General features: G+C 43.8%; 1 protein-coding gene across 2 annotated transcripts in view; it reads left to right on the top strand.

The window, feature by feature from the left end:
- MYO10 (myosin X) overlaps positions 1–27,777 on the top strand; it is a 218,081-nt gene that overhangs the window by 43,801 nt on the left and 146,503 nt on the right. For both annotated transcript variants that reach the window (XM_089908696.1, XM_022581422.3), the window contains exon 2: positions 5,148–5,246. In XM_089908696.1, coding sequence (XP_089764822.1) covers positions 5,148–5,246 — 99 coding nt within the window. The remainder of the gene's footprint in view (positions 1–5,147; positions 5,247–27,777) is intronic.

Raw genomic sequence — 27,777 nt, 5'->3', positions numbered from 1 at the left:
CATACGGTGAGATTATGTTTTGATTTTTAAGAAACCACCAAACCGTTTTCCAAGGTGGACATAACATTTTACATCACCGCCAGTTTCTCCACATTGTCACCAGCACTTGGTATGGTCAGTCTTTTTTTTATTAGAGCCAGGAAATCATTTGTTGGCAATGGAAACCTTATTTTTGAAGGGATGGTATTTCTCGCCGCCTTATAGGATTGCTCTAAAGATCAAAGAGATGGGAATTTTCTGTGCAAGTGCTTTGTCTTGTAAACCTATTACTGCTGATTATGTGCAGAAAAAGTTTTTAGAAGTTGAATTTAACACATACCTGTCTCAGATTAAGATGAAAACGTCCCAAGTTTTAATAAAACATCTATTTTATGATCAAACTTGTTCCACCTACTTTTAAAGGCATATCTTTGCTCCAATTGTGAGTTTTCTCCATCAGCTAGGAGCTTTCTCCATATGCCTGCATTGTACATTAAATTATCAGTCTTATTTAACAGTGAGAGAATATAATGGTTTGCATATGGTGGGCACATTCTTCTTCCCCACTCAAACTTGGATGGTCTGGTAAATGTCTTTCTGTGATTTCGTTTTCAGATGCTTGTGGGTGGCCTCTTTCCTGGACCTGGGCATATGTGTTCTATTCTAATGGAATGGAAGCAGAAAGTTTGGGGGGTGAGAGAAACCACCCAGAACAATCTATGTAAAAATATCCATTTCACCAGTTTTACCTTGCAATTCTGATTCTGTGAAAATTGCCTGTTTAAACTTTTTCAAAGAACAAAGGGAGCGTTTCGAATGCATTTCCCTTCCTATCTGGGGAAGATACCGCTGTAGGTTTAGGAAAACTGGCCAGTGGGGCTCTAGATTTGAAATCTGGGCCGGATTTTGTAAAACTTGTTTGTTAGCGGCTCTTCACACCTGTTGAGAAAGACCTTTGGACTAAGGAGGTTGAGCTGTGTGTTTGATCATGTAGGAAGGACTGTGTCAACAAGGGCTTGGTCATACTTTCAAATGAGAAGGTGAAAAGAACCACAAGAAAACTCAAGTAAAAGAAACTGCATGCAGTGTACCCCCTGGGAGTTGGGAGGTTTATATTAATTCTGGTGACAGTTTATATTAATTCAGTAATGTTTCATAACATAATGTTTATTCATACTAAATAGACAGTTTTGATACTTGGTCAACAGGGACATGAAATCCTTTTTGATCAAAGCAAAGCAGGTGATGGTCATAGCAAACAAAGCTTTGGATTCAGGATTCTGGGATGGAGGTCCACTGTGAGTTATTTTATGATTTTACCTAATGAGTAAAAGTTTTTACCTTATGAGTTTGAAAATTTCCATTTAAGTGAGTGTGTGTGTGTGTGTTTATGAGTGTACATGGAGGTATTTGAAAGCTTTCAACGTTGCAGTCTCTGACATGTGAATTTTAAAAAGGATGAAAAAGTAGTTCAGGCGCTTGGAAGTCTCTTTCTAGAACATTACAAATACTGCAGTTTTGGTGTGGAATGATGATATTTGAAAGAGAGCAGTCTTAGAGATGCCTGTAGTAAACGTCCTTTTTGGAAAGGAGCTGTTTGCTAATAAAGAAATCGGGACTGACAAACAGTCGTGTCTTTCTTTCTGGACGTTACCTGTGTCTCAGCCCAAAGTGGGAATCGGAGGTCTGTGACTGACCTGTGCAGGCATGGCAACTAGGCCGTGTTGGTGTTACGTGCGTTCTTTAAATAAGACAGTTCAGGGTTTATAGAGAAACACTTCATACTCATTTTTGATGCTGTTTTCCATCTTTATCATGGAGGATTTCAACCCCTCTACGGAGGGAGGGTTGAAGAAGTTTGCAGTTAACAACTTAAAATTCCCACAATAAAGAGAAAGGGGATACCCATGTGGAGGTGCTTGTGTAGAGTTGTAGCGGGGATGCTGGAAGAGTCACAGAACTCATAAGGGAAACGGGAGCCGGTGCCGTTTTAACCTTGGGCTCCAGCCACCTTGATCTTCTTGGCGGAAACGCTTGTGGAACCTCATGCACATGTGGCCCTGCCTCTGGGTCCCTCTCCTTCCAGAGCCCCAAGGTCTAGCTTGCTGACCCCAAATGCTTTCATTGAACTCAAGGGTGACTCACGAGGGATCCTGAGTCACAGTGGTGACAACAAACGATTTAGGTCCTGGCTGGTGTATTTTAAGCAGGATCATCATTGGCACTGAGAGAGTAACTTGTAAGTTGGATTTTTATATATTAACTTTTCCCTTTTAGAAGGAGTTGCATGTGATAACCGAACACTTAAAGGGACCTTTGTGTGTTAGCTGTTGACTGACCTATTAGTGCATTTTATTTATTTCTGAATTACTTTAAGGAGTCGGTGTGATGTGTGCAAAGAGCATGGAATTAGGAATTGGAAAGATTTGAGACCTGGCTTGGTCACCAGCTGTGTGACATTAGGTAAGGACTTAAGCTCTGAACTTCAGTTTCGGGGCAGGGATTCCTTTCTTACCAAGGATTAGGTTAGTATTGGTATTATTGAGGCTCTTAGCATGTGACTGTGACACCTCATGGGCACTCCGTTACTGGCGGCTACTATCTGCGCTCTTAGTAACACAACTTATAAAGCAGCGTTAACTGATGAGTATATTTAGTTTACGTTTATGTTGCTTTTCTCCTGCCATCTCTCTGTGTTGAGAGTGATAGTAGTCCCTTAAACGAGAAGTTGAATGTATAACCAATATATTTTTAATATTTCACGTAACATTTCAAATCAAAACAGAAATTAGGGCTTCCCTGGTGGCGCAGTGGTTGGGAGTCCGCCTGCCGATGCGGGGGACGCGGGTTCGTGCCCCGGTCCGGGAGGATCCCACGTGCCGCGGAGCGGCTGGGCCCGTGAGCCATGGCCGCTGAGCCTGCGCGTCCGGAGCCTGAGCTCCGCAACGGGAGAGGCCACAGCGGTGAGAGGCCCGCGTACAGCAAAAAAACAAACAAACAAAAAAAAAAACCCAGAAATTAAGCAGATCAATGAAATGAGGTTGAAAGTTCTAGAAAAGAAGTTTCTGTGCTATTTCAAGTGATAATTTTGGGATTAAATTTCCACTCTTTCATTTTTGTTGGAGTTGATGAAATTGTTGAGCAGAGTAGAAATAACATAATGAGATACTAAAGCGATTTCAGCACATTGGGTATACATAAGTCATAAAGATAATTCTCTTTTAAAAATAAGTATTTGTTTATTGAAGTGTAGTTGATTTAGAATATTGTGTTAGTTGCAGGTGTATAGCATAGGGATTTACTAGTTTTGCAGATTATATTCCATTATAGGTTAATGGATATTATGTAAGACAATGGATATGATTCCCTGTGCTATAGAGTATATCCTTGTTGCTTATCTATTTTATGTATAATAGTTTGTATTTGTGAATCCCATACCCCTAATTTGTCCCGCTTCCCTCCCTTTGGTAACCACTAGTTTGTCTTCTGTATCTGTGAGTCTGTTCCTGTTTTGCATATACATTCACTTGTGTTATTTTTTTAGATTCCACATATAAGTGATATCATACAGTATTTGTCTTTCTCTGTCTTACTTCACTAAGCGTAATTTATCTGGGTCCATCCACGTTGCTGCAAATGGCAGTATTTCATTATTGTTTATGGCTGAGTAATTTTCACACACACACACACACACACACACACACACATCTTCTTTACCCGGTTGTCTGTCGGTGGGCACTTGGGTTGCTTCCCTGTCTGGCTGTTGTAAATAGTGCTGCAATGAACACTGGGGGTGAGTGTTTCTTTTGGAACTAATGTTTTTGTTTTTTCTGGATATATACCCAGGAGTGGAATTGCTGGATCATGTGGTAGTTCAACTTTTAGTTTTTTAAGGAACCTCCGTACTGTTTGCATAGTGGCTGCACCAATTTACATTCCCATCACCATGTACAAGAATTCCCATAAAGATAACTCTTTATAATTTGACCATTGAACACCCAATAATTTCTTCAAACTTTTTTTTTATCACTTGTCCTTGAAAACAAACAGTTTTCATGTTGCAAAATCAAAGAAAGAGGAGATTCAGCATTGAAAGGCTAAGTATTATGGTTGTCATTTTATTTGCCCAGTGGAGAAATAAAAAAGGGAAATGAAATCAATGACAAAAAATTGTGCCCCAGGTTAAAACAGTAGGATCTGGAAGTTGTTATCTGTTGGAATATCATCGCAAACTTTGTGGTGCATTTGGTGTCTGGTGGAATCCTACCAAAATTCACACCAGTGGATTGGGTTGTGATATTTACTAAAAAATCATCCCTCTCTTGGAGAGTCTAGTTGACACGTGGATTTGGTCCAAGTAGGAAGTCAGTAGAGTGTCCTGATGCCCTCCAAGTGGGCAAGTGCATGGGGCTTGGACCTGGGAAGATGGAGCCTGAAGGTCCCAAAGAGATCTTGACTTGGGGTGAAGCAGTGTGGTGACCTGGTTAAACTTGTGGTTTCTGGATGTGTGATGCTGGGCAAGTTTCTTTACCTCTAGGCCTCCACTTCTCCATTTGTAAAATGGGATGATAATGGTGCTTGCCTTAAAGCGTGTATGTGAAGATATAATCCATATAAATCAATTGCATTTTAATTAATTAATTTTTTGGTTTTGGCTGTGTTGGGTCTTCATTGCTGCACGCGGGCTTCCTCTGTTTGCGGTGAGCGGGGGCTACTTTTCGTTGCAGTGCACGGGCTTCTCATTGCGGTGGCTTCTCTTGTTGCGGAGCACAGGCTCTAGGCACGCAGGCTCAGTAGTTGTGGCGCACGGGCTCAGTTGCTCCACGGCATGTGGGATCTTTCCGGACCAGGGCTCGATCCCGTGTCCCCTGCATTGGCAGGTGGATTCTTAACTACTGCGCCACCAGGGAAGTCCCTCAGTTGCATTTTAGTGCTATTTTCTCTGTCCTTTCTCTGTCTGGTGGGACTCTGTCTCAGTCACACTTGTACATGTGTAAGGCTGTGGGTGATGCTTTCTTTGAAGATTCATTCCTTGCTTATTTGAGAAAGATGTTTGCTTTTCAAAAGGTGATTTTTAAGGAATGTAGTAGTCATAGTAATTTTAAGAGTGGTGTTTTGCCACAAAATGCAATCCAAACTCATAGTTAAACCGTTTGTTTTGTTTACAGGGAACACGGGTCTGGCTGAGAGAAAATGGCCAGCATTTTCCAAGTACCGTAAATTCCTGTGCAGAGGGCGTCATTGTCTTCCGGACGGACTATGGTCAGGTGAGCAGAGTCCCTGCGGCTTCGTGACATCCGTGTTCTGCTTCCTTGGGTGACCCTACGTAAGGGCACGTGTGCTTATTCTCCTCGCCCTTCATACCTTAAACATCTTTTCTAAGGGATACAACAGAATCCCAAAAGGAATGTGTAATGCACACCTCGAGTGTGTGAGCGACACAATAAAAAATTCTCCCAAATCGAAATCAAAGTGTTCTAACTAGTACTGGACAGAAGAGCACTACACTTGGCTGGTTTCCTTCCTGGGGATCAAGAAGAATCAGAAGTATAGGGTGCAAGCAATTTGAGAAAAAATTCAGATATATCAATATTTCCCGATTGGATTCATGACCACGTTCCCTTAAAATTCATCAACTTTCCTAGTGTTGGAAGTACTGGCCTGCCAGTGAGACTGTAGCAGTGTCCTGGTCCCTGTAAGGACAAGATGCACCAAACCACCTAACCTGAGCCTCTTCACCTTGTGAAGGAACTGAAGAAGCTCTTTCTGTTTGTGGGAACCACTGCTCCAGGGTCCCTATTCTTCAGTGTAAAACAAGTGAAAAGCCATATCACTGAAAACAAATACCTGAATCCAGAAACTGGCCCACTGCTTATATTTGGACAATGGTGAAAGGAGCCCAGTTTCTCCATTTTATAAGGAAACCAATTAAAAATTTTTTAAATTGAAATATAGTTAATTTACAATGTTGTGTTAGTTTCAGGTGTATAGCACAGTGATTCAGTCATATAGAAATTTTTTTTCAGATTCTTTTCCATTGTAGGTTATTACAAGATACTGAGTAGAGCTCGCTGTGCTACACAGTAGGTCCTTGTTGGTTACCTATCTTATATATAGTCGTGTGTGTCTTTAATCCCAAGGAATTTTAATTTTAGAAATGGGTACCTCCCACAGAGACACATATTAAAATTGAAGACATAAAGGACTAAAATGACATCATATGCCAGTATTTCAAACTCTCAGTTGCTGAATTTTGTTTGCAAGTTGTGTTGAGAACAAAATCTTCAAGGTCAGTGTTGTATAGTTTGAGCTGATGGGCTACTTGGTTATCAAAACCTTGAGCAGAGATGATCCTCTTGGTGGTACGTTCCTCATTTCTTGACTTAATAAGCAGTTATGCTTCTGGGCTATTTTGCAATTTCTCAGTTACTTTTTCATCCGAGAGTCTTGAATGGTGCTTCAGTATTTGTCTGGTGGTGAAGATATAGCTGTGATGTGCAATGGAGAGGGGGTGGGTGGGTGCAGGGAGAGGGGAGCAAAGAGACCACTGGGAATCCAGTGTCTCCCAGTCACTGATGCCCAGTCTGGTCTCTTTCCCATCAGCTTCTCGGGTAGTGTGATGAAAGCTGTAAACTAAGAACCAAGTGACCCGGCCAGCATTTTTCTTTCTTGCCTTCACTCCTCCCCTCTTGCCATCTCACTTTCCCCAGATGAGAATTGTTTCTTTCAGGCCTTGTCAAGATGACAATAAAAAAGGGAAAACAATATTTAAACCGTGTACCTGACTTGACAGAACTTAATGGGGAATTCTTTTCTTTTTTGGTCGACTTATTTTTTTGTTTGTTTGTTTTTGTCCTCATAACTATTTTTATTACATTACAATAATTAGGTCGACTTATGTTTTAATCCGAAAGATACTTTACTTTTTTTCCCTTTTTTTCCTCTTAAGAAAAATTGTGATAAAAACCACATAACGTTAAAATTCCCATCTTAACCACGTTGAAGTGTACAGTTCAGTAGTGTTAAGTCCGTTCCCGTTGTCGGGCAGTAGATCTCTAGAACTTTTTCATCTTGTAATACTGAGACTCTGTACCTAGCAAACGCTTAATTCCCCATCTCACCTCCCCCAGCACTTGGTAACCACCTTTCTACTTTCTGTCTCTATGATCTTGACTCCTTTAGATACTTATATGAGTGGAATCATAACAGCATTTGTCCTTTTCTGTTACTGGCTTATTTGGCTTAACGGAGTGTCTTGGAGATTCTGAAGATGCTATCAAACTTCGCTTTGCTCCGCAGAGGCGTCACAGCAATTCTAGCAGCCTGTTAGTGCTACTTACTGTCGGTGTCGCGTGGTCAGCAGTCTGTGTCCTGTGACACCATTGCCAGCTGGTCAATGGGCAGCCCTCCGTGAGGCATGGAAAGGGTTGGTCAGGTCAGCAATTCTCTTCCTTCTTGACGGTACTTACGGATTGTGGCTTTAGAAAGAACTAAACCAGAAAAGCCTATACTTAAACGTGGAAACAACTCCCAAATTTGACTTCGAGTCTTCAATCAGGCATCAAATTCTTGGTCTTACACTGTCCACTCTGTCATTCCCAAGTATGACAACTATAATTAGCTTGGCGACCCATGTAGGAAATACGGGGTTTAAAATGTGACAAAAGTGAGGCAGGTTGGAAAGACATGGATCAGGAGCTGGCAGTGGCCAGAAGACTTTTGTTTCTCTCTTTTCTGACCTACTCCTTCCTCTCTTGACATTACAGATTCCCTGTGGAACATACAGGCGTAGCCACCAAGGGTTAGAAGTTCATTACCTGGTTCTGGTCCCCAGGACAGGCACACCTGCTGTTTATCTGATAGAGATTTCTGAAGGAATCAGGGTCAGAGATGTAGAGCATGACCTTGTCCTGATCCAACCCGTGATAACTTTTCAAAGTATGGGCTAATTTCAGCCCAATTTGGTATGTTGTTAAAGGGTGTTAGGATATTGGTGTTTCTACAGAAAGGGAGAATGGGGAGTTATTTAATGGGTCCAGAGTTTTAGTTTGGGAAGATGACAAAGTTCTGAAGATGCATCATGGTGATGGTTGCACAACGATGTGAGTGTGCTTGATGCCACTGAACTGTACACTTAAAATTTGCCGTTGTCATCCTTTTTATGTCAGTGTGTACATCTCACCACCATAGAAAACAAAAGATATCAGTGTTTGAGGTCAAATGGTAACGGGTAAAAGCTGTCAAGTGGGTATTGTTCTGTATCTTTATAAACAGTTCTAGTACAGTTTTTATGTTACCAAAATAGGACCGCTCAGAATCTGTGAACAGCTTCCAAACTAGTAGTTGAACTTCCCTTTGGTTTACTGTACAGGAGTCACCTGGGGGTCTTGTTTCGGATGCAGCTTCTGATCGGCAGGTCTGGGCTGGGGGCTGAGAGTCTGCATTTCTCACCAGCTACCTGGTGGTATGGATGCTGCGGGTCCGTGTTTGAGTCGGAGAACTGCCTTAGGGTCGTAGTTACTACAGTGAAGAGCAGGAAGTACTCTCAATCCCCTCCGTGGACCACCCGTGCTACTGTTTCCGACGAAGCAAACGTAAGGAAGAGAGCTTGAGGCAGCGGTGGAAAATTTTCCCTAGGCCCTGAGAAGCTTTCCCTTCCTCTGTGTGCATTCCATCCCTCCCCCCACCCCACCCCCAATTCCAGCAGTCATTTCACCTCAAGCGTGGCCAGGGATTGTGCTGACTGCGGCGAAATAGTGCTCAGGTGGATTAAAAAGCAGTTTTCGAAATCCTGTTGCGTGTCGGAAACCAAGCGGAGCCACAAGTAACTAAAATCCTAAAATGAGGTCACGAGGACAGGGGGTAGATAGGAGATAATGTGGTGTTGTTTTTTGGTGAGAGCCCTAAAGGGCCCATTTTCTTATTTCATTCGGTCTCTGAGGGTTTTGCACATTTGCTCAGCTATTCTTCTTTCGCCAAGGAGATAGTTTTATATTAATCTAAAATTCCATCCCACACCAAAATTTAAACTGCTGTAGGTTGGTCCCAGGAGTGCAGGGGACCAAAACGTTCCCATTTGACTCATAACTTACGTTATACTCGCTGTGAAGTATTTGCCGATGGGAAAAGAAAAGTGCGAGTGACATGCTAACACACTTTGAAAAAATGCATAGCTGTGGCTTCTGGAGCACGAAGCACGTGGGTAGGTCAGCACGTGCTCTGCAAGTTAGAAATGACTTGTCTTCTTGCACGTGAAGCCTTGGACAGAGTTGTAGAAGAGCACCATGCTTTTGTGGCTCTGCAGGGTCCATATTTGGCTAAAAGATCGACTCTGGTGAAAAGGGTAGGATGGAAGTTGGCACTGAATGTTTTTGTCTTTTCTAAAACGTTCACCAGGCACTTGGGTGATCACTGAAGCACCCTTTTGGAACATTGTAGAATTGACTAATGAGTTTTAAATTAGATTTTTAACTTTGAGAGTCAACTATTTTATTATCCTTCCTGAAAAGAGCCTAATTTGCTCGCTCTGAAATAGCTTAGAGTGATATCAATTTACCTAATGGTATTTTAAGGGGTAGTTTTTTAACTTACCCCAGTCTTACTCTCTGCAACCATCCTCTTGGGTTTTCTGTTTGCATTGTCCCTCTGTGGGGTCTTCTGAAATATTTTACTGGCTGGAGAATTAATCATCCCAATCTACAAGTAAATGCCCTCCTCCGTGCCCTTCTCTTATTTGCACCAAGTATAATTAGACTCGGTTTTAAAAGTTATTCTTCTCATTTTATTAATCCACAAAAAGGCCGTTAGATTGCCTGGTTCTTTCAAGTCATCGCCACCCTCCAAGATAGTCAGAATTCCTCAGGCCACACAGGAAACATAACCCTCATTATTTATAATCACATCTCCCATTTAAAGCCATCTCTAACCTTTTAGGTTTGACCTTCACTTTGACTTGTTGGAATTAATACTGTGGGCCCAATTTTGTCGAACTTGATGATGGGTTAGTGTAGTGATTTTTCATTGCATTTTTGGTTATTTTTCATACACTTTCTGCTCTGTCCAGCTGCTTTTCTTTGCTTTTTTTTACCCCTTCACTTTGCCCCCATTGATTGGTGTCTTTTTGTGTCCCTTGAATGTCATATGGATGTGGCAGCTTTTTGACCTCTCTGCATCCCGTACGGGTCCACTCCTGGGTCACAGAGAAATCTCCCGCAAGCCTGTTGAGTGCTGGAAAATTGACCGTGGCACAGCCCGGAATGTCTCCCATTTCAGAGCTCCGAATGTTACCCTGCAACCCCCCTGATGGTCAGGAATCAGACAGCTAGAACTGAGTGATTTCATCTTGCGTTGGGAACAGGTCAGATCTGACTTCTCAAGGGAAATGTGGAGCCTGGAGCTTTTAACTGAGTTGAGAATGTCATCTGAGAGGAAGCTGGCTGCGCACGCTGGCCCCCGAGAGCCCAGGAATGCCAGCCCTTTTCAGCAGCCACAGAAGCTGCCTTCCTGGCTTCACTGGCAAAGCCAGCTGTTGGCAGAGACAGGTGCCGGCGTAAAGAGGTCTCCCCCGCCAGCTCCTTCTCTGTGAGCGGATGCGGAGTGAGCGAGCAGCCGTTGACATGGCCCCCCAAGTCGTGTAGGGCCCCCACAGGGCAGCTCCCGTGAATGGTGGTGGCAGGCGGGGGGAAACCAGCAGGGAGACGGCTAAACTTACAAAGATGGAGGGAAGGAGTTTGAGGGGACGACGTTAATGATGCAGAAGTGGTGTCATTAGGATACTGTGACTCTCAGAGCCCAATTCTTGAACAACAGGACAGAGTCTTTGTAGTCAACTGGCCTGCACATAATTCCCTTGCTTTTATGTTGTTTAAAAAACAAAAAGCAGGGCTTCCCTGGTGGCGCAGTGGTTAAGAATCCGCCTACCAATGGAGGGGACACGGGTTCGAGCCCTGGTCCGGGAAGATCCCACATGCCGCAGAGCAACTGGGCCCGTGTGCCACAACTACTGAAGCCCACGTGCCGCAACTACTGAAGCCCGTGTTCTACAGCTGCTGAAGCCCGCATGGCTGGAGCCCATGCTCCGCAACAAGAGAAGCCACCGCAATGAGAAGCCTATGCACTGCAGCGAAGAGTAGCCCCCGCTCGCCGCAACTAGAGAAAGCCCGCACGCAGCAACGAAGACCCAACGCAGCCAGAAATAAATAAATAAAATAAATAAATTTAAAACAAACAAAAAACCAAAAAGTATATTCTGTCCCCTTTTCAATCTTTCTTCTCCTTTTTGGTAAAGAGAAACAGTCTTATATTAATGCACTTATTTGGGGGAAACTTTACCCATTTTTTCCTCAAAAGGAGAGAAACAAATTATATTTTCGCTCCCTGTAGCCTCTCAAGTGTCAGGTATCCCTGGTGTTGCAGTCGGTGCTTCCAGCCAAATTAACCTGTGGGTTCCGTTGAACCATAGGAAGGCGCCATCTCTGTAGGATGGGGGAGCTGAAAAGGCAGTTTCCTGTGGTTATGCCTAAGAGTATGTTAATGGCCCTCTATTTTAATTGTGTGTTTTAGCTTATCGATATGTGTTTGATTTAAAGGTAGAAGTTTTGGCATACAGTAAAGTTTAACAAAGTAGTTTTTTTGCAGTCCAGTTGAGAGGCAAAGCATATCCCTAAAATAGTATATACAGCCCTGGCTTTTGGGGTACCACTGCCATATTAAATTCTGTTGTGTGTATGTCTGTGTGTGTGTTAACAGCTATGACATTGTATTCCTTTTGGGGTTTTCAACTTTTTGGATGGGTGTGTAAAATATTTGCTATGATTGATCTCTCCTGCAAAGGTCCAAAAATTTTTTAAAACTTTTAACAATTTTTGGAATGGAAGTATATAGTTAATTTACAATGTTGTGTTAGTTTCAGGTATATAGCAAAGTGATTCAGTTATACATATGTATAAATATCTATTCTTTTTCAGATTCTTTTCCATTATAGGTTATTACAAGATATTGAATATAGTTCCCTGTGCTATACAGTAGGTCCTTGTTGTCTTTTTTTTTTTTTTTTTTGCGGTACGCGGGCCTCTCACTGTTGTGGCCTCTCCCGTTGCGGAGCACAGGCTCCGGACGTGCAGGCTCAGCGGCCATGGCTCATGGGCCCAGCCGCTCCGCGGCATGTGGGATCTTCCCGGACCGGGGCACGAACCCGTGTCCCCTGCATCGGCAGGCGGACTCCCAACCACTGCGCCACCAGGGAAGCCCTCCTTGTTGTCTATTTTATATACAGTACTTTGTTAATGCAAAGCTCCTAATTTATCCCTCTCCTCGCTCCCTTTCCCTTTGGTAACTATAAATTTGTTTTCTATGTCTGTGAGTCTATTTCTGTTTTGTAAATAAGTTCATTTGTGTCATTTTTTTGATTCCACATGTAAGTGATATCACATGATTTTTGTCTTTCTCTGTCTCACTTACTTCAACAAATGTCCAAATTTGAGTTGAAAGAAAAATGAATGGATAAATATACAATTTATTTTTTTGAACTGGAATTTGGGCTTTCTTGTGTGTGTTTATTTGTAGTAAATATAAATTACATAGAATTGACTACTTTAAATGTTTTTAAGTGTACAGTTCAGTGGCATTAATTACATTCATAATGTGTGCAGCCATCACCACTATTTCCAAAACCTTTTCATCACTCCAAACAGAAACTCTGTAAGCATTAAGCGCTAACTCCCTATGCAATTTGTTGTTAAACTACTTTCTTCTTGGATACCTTTTGTTGTGCTGCTTCTAGGTATACAAGCACGTTAGAAACTCTGGTTTGTATTCTTTGTTAAGGAATAGACACTGTCAAGAAAGAAGTGGTGTAGACCTAGCTCAAGAGTCCAAGGATGGAGAATTGAATGTTGACTTAGATCTGCTGACCACCGATGGGCATTTGGCGCTGACCTTGTGATGTGTGCATGGGGGTGGATGGTGCTGCCCCTGTGGGTGGGTGAAGCACAGCCATCCAGAAAGCCAGAGGAAAGAGGGACATGCTTTTGACAAGTGGCAGATAATTTTTTAAAAAATCAGATGTATGCGATTTCCTTTGTTAACTTCAGTATGGGTCCATCTGTTATTCTTGGAATTCACTTCCGTCAAAACAGTGCAGCTGTACTAAGCTGGGAAACTCTTAAATTCCTGTGCTTTTCTCACATTTTGCTATTTCATCCTGGAAACACCCGTCTCTGAAATGGATATTAAACACCAGCCCGTGGAGTTGCTTAGAGTCAGAAGTCTATACTCTAGAGACTGAACATCACTGGGGCTTTGTCTTGCTATAAAGACCAAGTAGACTGCAGTTTGTCCAACTTCCTTGGTTTAGAGTGAAAAAATTGTTTGTAGGCCTGAAAGCCACGTGATTGACTATCTAGATCTCTTCCAAGAATCTGGTTTGGCATCTAGTGGCTCAAAGATGGAAAGTCAAATAATTTTCACTCTGGGAGTATAGGAAAAAAACAGTCTGACTGTTGGTGCACTGAGCTCCAGGCAAAAACATGTGCATATTTGTAAATCTGCATGTGCGGACACTTGCTTATTGTAACTTGGGAAGAGGTGGTCACTCTAGCCAACTGAGGGCTTGTCTTTCCCTTTCGAGAACTTGGGTCCTGCGGAGATGTGCCTGGCCTTCCCCACCTTCATTCAGGGACGAATGCCTGGATGAAGACCTTTTCACAGAGGCCTTTTCAACCTCTCCATCCAAGAGGGCCACTACCTTGACATTGTATCATCTGTAATTATTTGATTTTTTTTTTTTTCCTGTGTCTCCTCACCGAGCTCTCTGAGAATGGACACATTGCTGTGTCCTTAGCTCCTAGAAGCAGAGCGTGGCCCGTGAAGGCACTTAAATGCTGAATGCGTGGTGAAGCTCCATTTGTAGTCAGCACGGAGCCAAGCAAGTTATTAGAATGATGTGTACTCTGTTGAGACTGTTATCATATAACGTTTTAATAAAGAAATCACAAGTCTGAACGGACCACAAGGGACAGAAGAAAAAGCCTCCTGTCACAAGAGTCCTGTTGGGAGTTTCGCTGTGTTATTTCTATCTAAACCACCCTTAGGCCATAAGACCAGAGCAAAATAAAGAGCATTGAAGATAATTAAAGGGAATTTCTTTTTCAAAGGAATGATTTCACTTGATAGACTCCAAAAACATACAAACTGCCCTTTCATTTTTCAAGGGGGAGTAGGTGGGTGTTGAGCTTGGTGCAGACTATTTCTCCAAAGTTTGGCATTTTGAAACCTGAGATGATAATTCTATATACTTCAACATCTACACTGAAACAGGAAGCAGTTTACCGTGACAAACCCGACAAGATCCACTGGTGTTCTGAGGAGCGTGGGCTGTGTCAGGTGTCGCCGACCTTAGCTTGCCAAGGGTGCACACCACTTCTGTCACCTGCCCTATTCCCAGCACCTCTGAAAAATTCACCGGTGAGACCTTAAGATTCCCCTGTCTCTGGGGCCTGTCTCCCTGCTCCTTTAAGTAAATCCAGCTTAAGTGGATTGGGAATCCAGTTTATTTCTGACCCTTGCTTTCAGGACAGGCTTTTGCCTTCCCACCAAGCCTTTGGACTGGTCAGCTGGGCCCCTCCCTGTCTGGCATCCCCCTGGGCGGGTGGATGGGAGGGAGGGGTTGGATCTCTGTTCACAGTATTTACTGGCCCCAGTGAGCCTCTAGCTGACCACACACACAGTGATTATGCAGGAGAGAACAGATGACTTCTGCCCTGGGTCATGACCTTCTGGGGCTTCCTGCCCTTGGTTGGGCCAACTTGTTGACTTTCTCCTTTGTGGATATGTCTCGACTTTGGCCTCCTCTTTCCTTCCTGGGTCCATTGAATGAGCCTCCTCTTTCCATCCCTTAGGCGTGCCTATTTATTTGGATCCCAGCCTGCCTCTGGCCTGCCTGTGTGTCCCATCTTCGGTCCACTGCTGGATTCCAGGCTCTGCTCTGGGTAGCTCAGCCGACTTTTGCCTCTGGGAGCCTGTGGTATACCCAGCCTCTTCCTGCAACCCCCAGGAATCCTGGTCCTGCATTGCTAGTGTCCGGGCACAAAGAGAAGGGCTGATGTTTTGTTCCTTTGGACCCGTGGTTGCTTTCAGTTTTGTAGTTAGTTTAGCAAATCAAATTGCTCATACTTGAAGGTAAGCAGGAGACTACCTTGCATTCTCGATACCCGTGAATACTGAAAATAGTCAGCACATTAATGCTGGATACCAAGCTCAGACCAGGTGGTAACTTACTACTGGGGGAGGTGATGCCGAAAACTGATTAAATCAAGACTCAATTTTTCTTTTTTTTTTTTAAGGCTTTACTACTATACCTTTATTATAAGTGTCATTTTGTGAAAAATGTATGTGAAGACTGTGAAGACAAAAACAGTTCAGAAAATTATCTATGGGAATCAGACGTGGCACCACTGAATGCTGTGTGCAATTTCAGTAGAAAATGCCGAGGCAATTTATTAGAACAGATTCAGGCAGTCGTTGGGTGTGACTGAGATTCAGCCCATTTCAGAAGTTCAGTTATAGGCCTGTTATTTGGAACCAGTTTTCTGGAAGACTCAGTGATATGCACCGGGAATTGGTTACCCAGTCTGTCTACAAAGACCTATTGGGGTCCCCGCACTGCAAGACTTGGGATGGTGTGAAAGTCCTCTCTTGCCTGATTCCAACTTTAGCTGTATGTTGAGTTCCACCCAGGCTGCCACTATGATGAGACTAGGGAACCACATTCTCCCACGGTCACCTCCCTGGGAGCTGTGGGAAACGGGGGCACCCCATTTCTAAGCTGTGTCCTCCTCATGAGGGTTGGCGTTTAGGATGGGTAAAGGGAAGAGAGTGCCGTTTGCTGGTGACATCTCTCTGCGAGGCACCATGTTGCTGCATATTCCTTCCGTTTGTCCTATTTAATCCTCAACTCCCCTAGGAAGGCGTGGTCAGCCGTACTTACTGACACAGAGATTGATCTTCCGTGAAATAGCATTTCCAAGAGCCCACACTTGGTCAGTGATGAGTTAGTAGAGGTGGGGTTTGGATCCAGATTTGATCGACTTTTCACTTGATCATGTTACTTCCTCCAGAGAAGTGTGAGGTAGGACAGGGTGAGGCCAGTGATGGGGGTCGTTGCCTGTTTACCTTCTCAGGCCCCGTGACTGCCCGTCCTGACTGTTGCCCTGAGTTCATTTCTTTTCCCTCTTCAGGCCCCTGGGATTGAGTGTCCTTGTCTCCTTTCTGGTCACGACCTTTGCTTTCTCTTGAAGTTACTCTTGAAGATCGGTAGGTTGCACCGGTGGTACCACCTTCCCAATTTCCTCTTCCTTTGTGATGGCTTTTTGCTTTTATTATGTTTTATTGCTCCAGGGAAATAGATGGATCGGCGAAAATCCCCCTTTTTAAAATTGTAATGTTTCATCGTCTTGTGTTCACAATCTCGTTTCCATGCTGCTGCTTCTGCCGGGGTTAGTTCTCAACCCTGGCTGCCCATTAAATTCACTGGGAAGCTTTTACCAAGAGCCTTGGCCCTGCCCCAAAACAATGAAATCAGAATCTCAGCTGGGACTCAGGCCCTGTGTGTTTTTAGAAAGCTTCCTGGGTACCACTTAATAAGCAGTCAAGTTCAGAACTATTTCGTAGACCAAATGAGCATCCTATTGAAATAGTCCATTAAAAGTTGTTGAAAAAGCACAATTTTGGCATACTGGGCTTGGAAAACGCTCATGTTACCCACGATTTCTAGGCCTTCACTTTTTCTTACATAGCTTCTTTTCTGGACACTTAGATGGTTCTGTGGAATGTCTCCAATGCCCACAGTATCTTGGAGAACTCAGTTCCCTCTGTCCGTCCAGCTGTCCACTGGGGCCTTGTCTCCAAGGGACCCTGGAGTGCCCCCGTCTCCCTCTTTCTCCAGGGAGTTGACCTGTTCTTGGTCTTTCCATCTCCACCTCTCTAGTCCCACCCTCTCTAGTTGGATACTCTGTTTGAGTGGGACATTTGGGTTCAAACGTCCCAAACGCTAGTGCGGTGTTGGTCCGTGTGTGATTCTCCGACTGGCTGCTTCATAATTAGTCATCAGGGCCCTCGTGAAAGATGCAGCTTCCTTGGTCCTCTTTCCCATCTGCCAAGTCCACGTCTCTGTGCAGGTGGTCCAGGGGGCTGTAGTTTAACAAGGTTCCCAGGTGATGCCTTTCATGGTGAAATTGGAGAACCACAGACTCAGCGTGTACTGTGACGTGAGATAAATTCTCCCCGTCTCATTTGCTGTTTACTTCAAATTGTGCTGCTCCCTGCCCTGTGAGGCCCGGGGCTCCGGGGAGGACCTGTCCTTCCTGACGCTGTGACCCTGCAGACAGGTTTCGTTCTTTCCTTGTCCGCATCTTCCTCACGCCTGCAGTCCTGCCTCCTTTCCTTTCTGTGTCTGGAACAGAACCTGGCGTTTGGGCACCTCTCCTGGCTGTGAGGCACTGTGAAGGTTTCTCTAATTTGTACTGGGAGAAATCCCAGCGCTAAAGCAGTTTCCTGGAATCCCTCCGCATGGAGGCTGTCAGTGATGGTCTTTGTGTTCCAACAATTCAGTGAAGTTATATTGGTTTCTGAGGGAACCTTACCTGTTTCTACCTCAAGGCAAGAGGGAGGCGGTTGGGGTCTGAAGGAAGGATAAGGCCCTGGGGTGAAAGCAAGGCCTGGGGAGGGGGAGGGGCTGGGATGTAAAGGCAGAGGCAGTAAGGGGCCTGTTTCCTGCACCCCTCCAGCCCTGCACTCGCCCTGTGGCTTGGACAGCCCCACGTGGGCTGGATGAGATGCAGAGCCAAGGAGGGATGGGTGAGTGGCAAGCAGCTGCCCCACACTGGAGAGGACAGGGGCTTATTTCCAACCAGTGGGTGCCTGCCTCTTCTGCTAACTTCTGCCTAAGGAGTGTCTGTTACTCAGACCTGAAGCGAAAGCGTGACTGACTTCCAGCTTTTATTTCAGACTGATTGCGCTGCCTTTTTAAGGTAAGGATTCAAACTACACAGGCATGTGGGAGGCATGGTGCCCGGGGAGGGGGCCCCGTGACCTTTCCAAGGTGATGGGTACGTTCAGTATACTGCTCTGTGTGGGTCGTCAGGCTGTCTGTTTGTGCTGTGTGCAAATGAAACCTCGGTGTTTTTCTAAAAAGTAGCATCTAGCTTGTTTGAAGGCAGCTGTTTGTATTGAAGTTACATATGTCGTGAACACAGCATGACTGAACTCAGTAAAGCTGATGTAATTACTCCAGTGTTGAACTGAAGCAGCAGTGGCAAACCATGGCCTGTGCCCAATGCCTGTTTCCATACAGCTTACAAGCCAAGAATGGTTTTTCCATTTTTAAATGTTTGGAGAAACATGAAAAGAATGATATTTTATGACACATGAAAATTATAAGGAAGTCAAATTTAAGGAAGTTTTATTGGACACAGCCATGCCCATTAATTGGTTTATCTAAGACTGAGTTCAAGCTACAGTGGCACAGTCAGGAGCCAGAAAGCCTCAAGTTAACCATCTGGCCCTTTGCAGAAAACGTTTGCTAAACCTGATCTAAAGGATCATTTTCCCCAGTTACTTCTGATGTGATGTTTAGTGCTGCAGGGGCCCTTCCAGTGCTTCCCAGTCCTGGCTACACATCGGAGTCACTGGAGGGGTTACTAATTGGGATGCTTCGGCCCCTACACCCAGCCCAGTGGTACAGCCTCTCTGGAGGTGAGCCCAGGACCCAGCGGTACGGCCTCTCCGGAGGTGAGCCCGGGACCCAGCGGTACGGCCTCTCCGGAGGTGAGCCCGGGCCCCAGCGGTACGGCCTCTCCGGAGATGAGCCCAGGAATCTGTACTTGCTACCAGTGCAGCCAGCCACAGGATTCTGTGCTGTGAAGCCCCAGCTAGTAGATGGATTCGTTGCAAAGCTCCATCATTTTGTTTTCCCTAGGAGGGGAAATACCTTCCCCCAGAGGACAAAGATTGACAGTGGCAAAACCCACGTGTCCTGCTACCAGGAACCCTACCTGTAGGGTAGTGGCCCTCAGACTGGAACAGGCATCAGAATCCCCTGGAGGGGCTTGTTAAACCACTGACTCCTGGGCCTCAACCCAGAGGTTCCGGTTCAGCGAGTCTCAGGTGGGGCCTGACCATTTGCATTTCTACAAGCTCCCAGGTGCTACTGATGCTGCTTGGTGTGGTATGCACACTCTGAGGACCAGCATATAGGGCTTGGCAGGCTGTACGTGGGGGGTTTCCTTTAAAATCCATGTTCTAAATACAAGCATCTTACACACAGCCTTCCCCCCAAAGCATGTTCTGGAGAAACACAGACGGTCGCAGTCCAAGTACCTTTTTCGACTGCTGCAGCCATAAAGGACTCATTCTTGAACAGTGTCCTGTCAGCAACTGTCTGGTGATCTTAGTTTTAAATACTAACACCTGTCAGTGGTTTAATCTGTAATTGTATTTTTTTCTGTGTTAGTGGAGAGCCACGCCCAGGCACAGCAAAAATAAGAAAAGCCTGTGTTTTGTGTTAATTACGTCTCATCACATATCTAAGGAAGGTTGACTCATGGAAGTATTTCCAAGAATGAATTGATTGTGCTTACACACTTTCGGAGGTTGCTGTGTAAAGTTGGACACTTAATGCTTATTTTTAATACTGAAGAGTAGTTAAATTGTTAACTTACTGTTTGCCATGCTAGGCAATCATATCGCCCTCATTTTCTAAGTGAGGTGTCAAAGCTGGAGAAGGAAGGAGAGCGATTTTCATGTTTAGGAGCTGCTGTTAGAACTCCCAAGCTCTTGATTATTCTTAGGTTTAATATACTGTTTTCTCCCATTGCCTGTGCCATCCTGGACTGACATTGGACTGGTAACCAGAGAGGGGGCCAGGACTAGGGTAAGGCGAGTGGGGTACGGAGGGTGCAGATGTAGAGAAGCACCACGCAGGGTCATTGCAGGTGCTGAAGCTGATTTGCACAAGCCCCAGGATTGGTGCATCCTTGAATTGTACATGCCGGGCACCTGCCTCACCCTAGTGCCAGCCCTGATCAGAACCTAGGAGTTTAAGCAAGGCTCCCTAAGAAAGAGGCCCATCTGTAGAATCAAATGCCCTTCTTCCCCTCCCTTTGCTTAAATGATTCATTGATACTTTTAAAATATTCTGAGAAAAGACTCATTTTGAACAGTCCTTTCTTTGATATTTGTTTTCAAACATCTGCGTCCGTACATCTTAGTGAACTTGTTTAAGATTAAATTACTGCAATACGGACTGCCGTGTGGAATATGATGGTTTTGATTATTCACATGAATTTTTGAGGGAAAAAATGTCCCCAAAGGGTTTCCTAGATGAAGCCTTTATAGCAGACTTGTGCAGTCTCCCATAAAATTCTAACATTACATTTGTAAATTCAGCACATGGCCTGTATTAGAAGTTCCACATGCAGTGGCTTCATTTCAGAGGTTTGAGTCTGTCATTAATCTAGCTGCTCTTTGGGTGTTCCAAATGGCTCTTGTAATACTTTTGAAATAATTAATAGTATTTCTAAATCTTCCAGTGAGGGTAAGCGAGTAGCTAGCCCTTGAGAACTGAGCAAGTATTTTTGTCTTCTGGAATGATCCTCTGTTCTGAAATGCATCCATCTTCCTGCCCTGTCAGAGTTCACAGTGGGCTTGCTCTAAGCATCTGATTTTGCTCTTGCAAAGGGAGATGATGACATGTTTACTGGGTGATGCTGAGAACCCCTCTCTCCTGTGACCATGGGCTAGAGCATATGCTGTCCCCAGTTTCAGGAAGCTTTTGTTAACAGAGGACTCAAAACAGATCAGGCCACCGGGGAATGTTGCCAGCATGCCTTTGTGGAGGGCAAATCCTGTCCGAATAACCTAATTTCCTTTTCTGAGCAGCAGTAAACCAGGGAGATGAAAATTGCAGATTTTTCAACCTTAGCGATTATTTTTTTCTGATTTAAAAACATCCAAAATTTAAAATTTAAAGATTGTTTATTTCAAACATTTATGGAACTTTATTTTTTTTCCCCCTTCACCAAAGGACCTTAACTTGGCTTAGAAAATAGTACCATGGGTCTCATAAACATTCACTGGAGACAGCACTAGAGAGAGTAGGTGTCAGCACCCCAATCCCCATACTTCTTTTGGATGCCTCTCATTTGGGACACTCTCTGAAATGATAAGATGATGTAAATACCATAGAGAAAGTAATTTCTGCCTTTTGAGGAAAGTCATACTCAAAGATATCCATTATTGGCTCATTGCTGTCTTTGATGGAGATTTTAAAACAGTTCGCAGATGTTACTTTAGCTACAAGAGCAAAAGAGGCTGTAGTCACATTTTAGCACCTAGACTATGATTAGTTAATAACTTTCAGAAGTTTGAGCTGTGGTCTGAAATGGAAAGAATAGACTTTTTTTCTTTTAACAGCTGAATATGGATAATTCACATCCCATACAATTCACTCACTTAGAGTATACAGTTCAGTGCCTTTTATTATATTTATAGAGTTTAACCAACACCACAAACAATTCTGGAACATTTTTATTACCCAGAAAAGAAACCCTGCACCCCTTAGCTGTCGCCCCTAAACCTTCCCACCCCACGTTACCCCCCCCCAACCCCCTGGCCCTAAGCAACTACAGCTACTCTGTCTCTATTATCTGCCTATTCTATACATTTAATTTCAGCGGAATCATGCAGGCTTTTATGGCTGGCGCCTTGCACTTAGCGTAATGTTTTCAAGGTTCATGTATGTCAGAGCAAATACTTCATTCCTTTTTATTGCTGAATAATATTCCATGGTATATGGTTATGCCACATTTTATTTAAAAGGAATAGTTTTTTAAAGCTAAGTACAAAAGAAAAATATAAAAGAAAAAGAATGGCTAGCCATGTATAGCCACTTTTTGTAGGGTTCATAATGGGTCACATATGAATATTTCTGAAGGTGATATTTTGATGTGTAAGCCCGAAGTCAGAATAATCATTCAGAGCAGTGAGATAAAAAGGAGAAGTGTTTAAAAAAAGAGTTTAGATGTTGGTACTATTCCTACTTATCGTCTCATATGTGAAAATGGGCACCTCTTTTTCCCCATAGTTTGGAGAAGATGGAAAGATGATTAAAGCTCAGAGAACAGGATTCAGAGAAACAGCCCGGGAAGTGGGTTGTTTAGCCCGGAGGAGGCTGGGATCCTTAGGTAGTGTGGACCAGCTTTTCTCTCTCACTGGGAAGAATGGACCTCAGCTTGGATGGGAGGACTGATGGCACAGGGACGGACATCCTGAAACTGAGGACCTCCAGGACAGGATGGTCTGCCCTGCAGAAGGTGGCTCACTTAGCCTTGAGAAAAAAGTGTTGGCCTCTTCTCTGTTTGGAAAAATAGTAATGCCATAGGTCTTGGACCTCGGATTGCCAGGGGTCATTTCCTCCTGCCTCTACCGTCCAAGCAGGTGAGAGATTGTCATGACTGTTTCCTTGTACAGGTGAGACGGTGTCACCATCCTGACCTCAGAGGGGTGGACAGCGGTCACTGCAGGCTGCTCAACATTCAACAGCGTCGTCCAAGTGTAGCAGTTTTTCAAGAGAGAAGATGTAACTTTAAGAAATGACTTAGGGCTTCCCTGGTGGCGCAGTGATTCAGAGTCCGCCTGCCGATGCAGGGGACGCGGGTTCGCGCCCCGGTCCGGGAAGATCCCACATGCCGCGGAGCGGCTGGGCCCCTGAGCCATGGCCGCTGAGGCTGCGCGTCCGGAGCCTGTGCTCCACAGCGGGAGAGGCCACAACAGTGAGAGGCCTGCATACCGCAAAAAAAAAAAAAAAAAAAAAAGAAATGACTTAAATAGTGAATCATTTATAATGAGTTTTTGAGATTCCCTATAAGTGGCATCTCCAGTCATCCCCATTTCATTTCGAGTTCTCCCCTCACTGGTCCCCATGGGTACCATTGTTGTTCTTCAGCTCCTCAGTGGTTGCCTGGCAAAGGCTTTGGAGGAATTCCTGGAAGAACTTCCTAGGGGGCTTACACAGGTCATTTTAACCCAAGCATTTATTGGGTGTCTGCTGAACACGGGAAACTGGGGGAAGGAAAGGACTTAGGGGATCCTCTTGTTTTGGCTGTCATTTTCCGTATGAGTAGACTTGGCCCAGAGTGCTTTGGATCAAGGTCACCTGAGAGGGAAACAGAAAGCACTGGCAGCAAAGAGGGCCTCTCAGATGTGGTCCAGGCCTCACTTGGTTCTGCGGGCCTGTCTTCTGCTTGAGGGCGGTGAGGCCTGGAGAGCAACAGAACCTGAGGAGTGATGCTAACCGTTCAGTAGTTGGCCAGCTGGAATCACAACAGGGATTCACAAACCATTAAGAAATTCGATTAGTGTCTGAAAGCCAGAGGCGAGTGATTTGATTTTTTTTGATACCTGCTGCCCAGTAATGCCTTCTGAATGAATGTATTTAGGATAAACCTGAAAATCAGACCCTAACGAATGAGTTAATTTACATATGCATGGAGTGAAGGACTGTTTCTGTACATCCATGATTAAGCCAGTGTGCATAGTCATTTGTGGACAGCCGTAAATAAATATCATGTGTGACCTAGAATCTGTATTTTTTGTTACCTGGTGACTTTTTAAATCTATACCCTCAACTGTATTGCCCTTTTAATATGCCTAAAGTTATATGTAGACTTTGTTTATTTTCCTTTTTTTAAATTGAAGTATAGTTGATTTACAGTGTCATGTTAGTTTCAGGTGTACAGCTATGTGATTCAGTTATACATATGTGTGTATGTATACATTCTTTTTCAGATTCTTTTCCCTTACGGCTCATTACAAAATATTGAGTATAGTTCCCTGTGCTATGTAGTAGGTCCTTGCTGATTCTCTATTTTTTTAATAAATTTATTTATTTAATTTATTTATTTTTGGCTGCGTTGGGTCTTCGTTGCTGCGCGTGGGCTTTCTCTAGCTGCAGAGAGCAGGGGCTACTCTTCGTTGCGGTGCATGGGCTTCTCATTGCGGTGGCTTCTCTTGTTCCAGAGCACAGACTCTAGGCACGCGGGCTTCAGTAGTTGTGGCTCGTGGGCTCTAGAGCGCAGACTCAGTAGTTGTGGTGCACGGGCTTAGTTGCTCCGCGACATGTGCAATCTTCCTGGACCAGGGCTTGAACCCGTGTCCCCTGCATTGGCAGGCGGATTCTTAACCACTGCGCCACCGGGGAAGCCCCTGACTCTCTATTTTATATATAGTAGTGTGTATATGTTAATCCCAACCTTCTAGTTTTTCCCTACCCCGACTTCTCCCTTTGGTAACCATAAGTTTGTTTTCTATGTCTGTGGGTTATGTAGACTTTATAGAGCTTGTTCAGTGCATCTATATGTGTGTCTCTGTCCATCCATCCATTCTAACCAACAATTAGCAAATCTTTTCTATTTCCACAACCAAATTAACCAGTAATATCATGTTTATATATTAATTGATACTTCTAATTTTTTCCCTAAGTTCACATTATTTGGTGTGATCTTCCCAGAGGACCCAATTCAGCAAATAGAAGAAAAATCATGATCACAGGTTGCAAATCTGAACAGCCTCTAAAGGTCACTATCTCACATTATTACTGTGAGCACTAAATAATGTGTGGCAGTGTTCCGTAAGATTGATATTTATATAATTCTCTACAGTTTGAATCCTAACTCAATTTGATCCTAACAACCATGTGACCCAAATTTCTAATTTTTGAAGTATCATTCATAAAGATATGTTTGTTGTCACTTCTCTGTTACGTAGACAGAAGCAATTTCGGGGCTTGTCAGTTCCTGGGACCTGACTTTCCAATACAGAAAGAAGCTAGGCGACTGGAGGTGAGATTCCTAAGGGGTCACCGCCTCTGGGTTTAAGTATATAACTTTTTCTTAAAAAATATGAAGTCATACGGGGAAACAGAAAATCGCCGGGACATAATGGCTACTTTTTTATTCTCTCCCTGAAAGACTTCAAGTTCAGAAATGTAAAATTGACCCCAGGGTAGAGATAAAGTTTTTATGCTGTCTACGGTTTAGTGAAAAGCCATTTTACTCGGCAGGAAAAACCCAGGGTGAATTATTTACCACCTCACTTCCTCCCAGCAGCTTTTAGAGTGCTTGCTAGAAGGTGTCAGAGTTGCTATTAGGTTGAGCTTACCGATATGGGGCCTTTTCCTCATCTTTCTCCCTGCCAATGTCCATTCCCGTTCTTAGGCTCTTTAACTGAGAATTTATTTTATTTTGCTTTCTAAAATTCTTTAAAAAAAAAAAAAGCAAAAAACCCCCAAAAAACTTAAGCAGCTGGGGGTTGGAGTGTCAGGTTTAATACTTCAAGCCAGTATAAATAAGAAATAGCAGAATGAATTCACGATGCTCTTTGATAAAAACATCTTTCCTACAATTGCTGGGCTAGGCAGAATGGACTCATATGCAGAAGGGATATCAGCAGAGAACAATTTTTTACTTGCCTAAAAGCATTTCTCTTTGTCTTATAGAAATTCCGGGTCTAAAATTGCCGTTAGGATCCGACTTGCTGAATAAATAGTTTAAATGTCAGTCTTCTCGGTTACTCTGTATAAAGAGAGTCTGAGCCATCTGGGCTTCTTGTGCTTTTATTATGCTGGCTGTAAAGACAGAGCAAAATGGCTTTTTGTTTTTAGGTTAAGGCAGATGTACGCAGCCTGCCATCTTGATTTCTTTTGTATGGGTTGGCATATATTTTAGACGCTTTGAAATGTTGGAAAGATTTCAGACCAAGTTGGGGAAGAAAAAAAATAGTTTTTTTTTCCCATGACCAAGTTTGCTAGTTCAAATATTTTGTGAACAAGTGTCTTCTGAGGTAGGTACATTTATTTAACACCACTGGATGTTTCTCTAAATTTGCTGTTCATCTGGTTTTTTTTGCCAGATGTTTAACTTATGTCTGAAACATGCAACCAGGATTTGGTTTCAGTGTAGACAAGAAAAGGAAGCCAGAACCTGAAATACTTTGGTCTTGTATCAATGTGCCGTGGGATAACGTTTTCCCTCCCAACCCCAAACCCTGCAACAGTCTCTAAATGTAGCCTCATAATTCAGCCTTTTTTCTTTGCGGACTTGTGCTTTTATAGGGGTGTGCTTTTTTCTGGTGGCATAGAAAAAGACACTCTTTAATGATACAAATTTAGTTGTAACTGACTTTTCTATGAATGTTTTTCTTAAGACTAGTCTTAAACTTAGAAGCTGTCTTTTGAATTTATTTTAGTTACCTGTGGAAAAGCCATTGTGTTTAAAAAAAAATAGGTGGGGCAGCGGATTGTATCTCTACTGTTGTCCAGCAGCAGATAAGGTTGTAGCAATCAGTAAAGGCACATAATGTGAAGATTATGGCCTGAAGCTATTTTTCAGTTATCAGAATGGAAGGAGAAGACTGCTTTAGAGGTAATGCAAAGACTTTAAGGACTGCAAATAGTTGCTATTTTAACCTTCCTGAGTAATAATCATATTTCTAAATGTAGTTGGAAAACCTCATATGCCTCTAAGATATGCTGATGGCCTAGGCACAACTGAAGAAGAGCCATGGTCTCTACCCTCGAGGACTTACACCTACTTACCTAGTTGCCAAGGTAACTGTGACCGGTAATGTTGGTGATGATGCTGATGTAGACTGGCCTCTTGGGTTGTCTGGAGGAGAGACTGGTCCTTATGTACGTAGCTGGTAGGTATCAACTCCTATCAGCAGTATTAGCTACTAGTGTTTCCCAAAGACTTAACTAGGGAACACCAGTCATAAATGATATTGGGAGAAGCAGGTGGGTGGGGGGAGGTTAAAGGTTTGGAAAGGTGACATTATTTTTCAGAAATGAACAGCATGCATTTAATTTTAATTTCTGTAGTAAAGAAATTAAGTGCAGAAAGAAATAAAGACATTAAGAAAGTGTTTCATTCTTTTTTTTTAATAAATTAATTTTATTTCTTTATTTTTTGGCTGCATTGGGCCTTTGTTGCTGTGCGCGAGCTTTCTCTAGTTGCGGCGAGCGGGGGCTGCTCTTTGTTGCGGTGCGTGGGCTTCTCGTTGCGGTGGCTTCTCTTGTTGCGGAGCACGGGCTCTAGGCGTGCAGGCTCAGTAGTTGTGGCTCGCGGGCTCTAGAGCGCAGGCTCATAGTTGTGGCGCACGGGCTTAGTAGCTCCGCGGCATGTGGGATCTTCCTGGAGCAGGGCTCGAACCCGTGTCCCCTGCATTGGCAGGTGGATTCTTAACCACTGCGTCACCAGGGAAGCCCCATGAAGAGGTGTATTTTAGATTGAATACAAACTTGGTGACAAAGAGCAGAGTTGCAGCTATGACTCTGCCACCAACTGAATGGACAGTTAGTAAAATGGTAACACTTAACCTTTCAGGGTTGGTTTGAGGAATAGAGAGGGAGCGTGCGAGTGTTAGGGATGTGCTGACATCATATGTACTTAGTACCTGTCACGTATTAATGAAGCATCACTACAAAGGCAACCCTACACAGTGAAGATGATCTTCCCCACCTTTTAATACCACTGGCTAATTATAAACCTCTTTGTGGCCACCCAACTTCTTGTCATCCTGTTTTAGCTACTTTTGACAGCAAAGAACCAGGATAATACAGGCGCGAGAAGATGATCAGTGAAACCTGTGCTCTTTTGTGATGATCAAAATCTGGGAGGGTTTCTTTTTATGATAATGGACTCTCTGGAGCCAGGTGTTAGCCTTTATGGTGAGGTGTGGGAGGGAAGG

The sequence above is a fragment of the Delphinapterus leucas genome, chromosome 3 (genome assembly GCF_059928025.1).
Source record: "Delphinapterus leucas isolate spDelLeu-1000000601 "Yukka" chromosome 3, BTC_Dleu_Yukka2, whole genome shotgun sequence".
Lineage (NCBI taxonomy): Eukaryota > Metazoa > Chordata > Mammalia > Artiodactyla > Monodontidae > Delphinapterus > Delphinapterus leucas.
The sequence above is the reverse complement of the archived record's forward strand: the minus strand, read 5'-3'. Positions and strand labels throughout refer to the sequence as shown.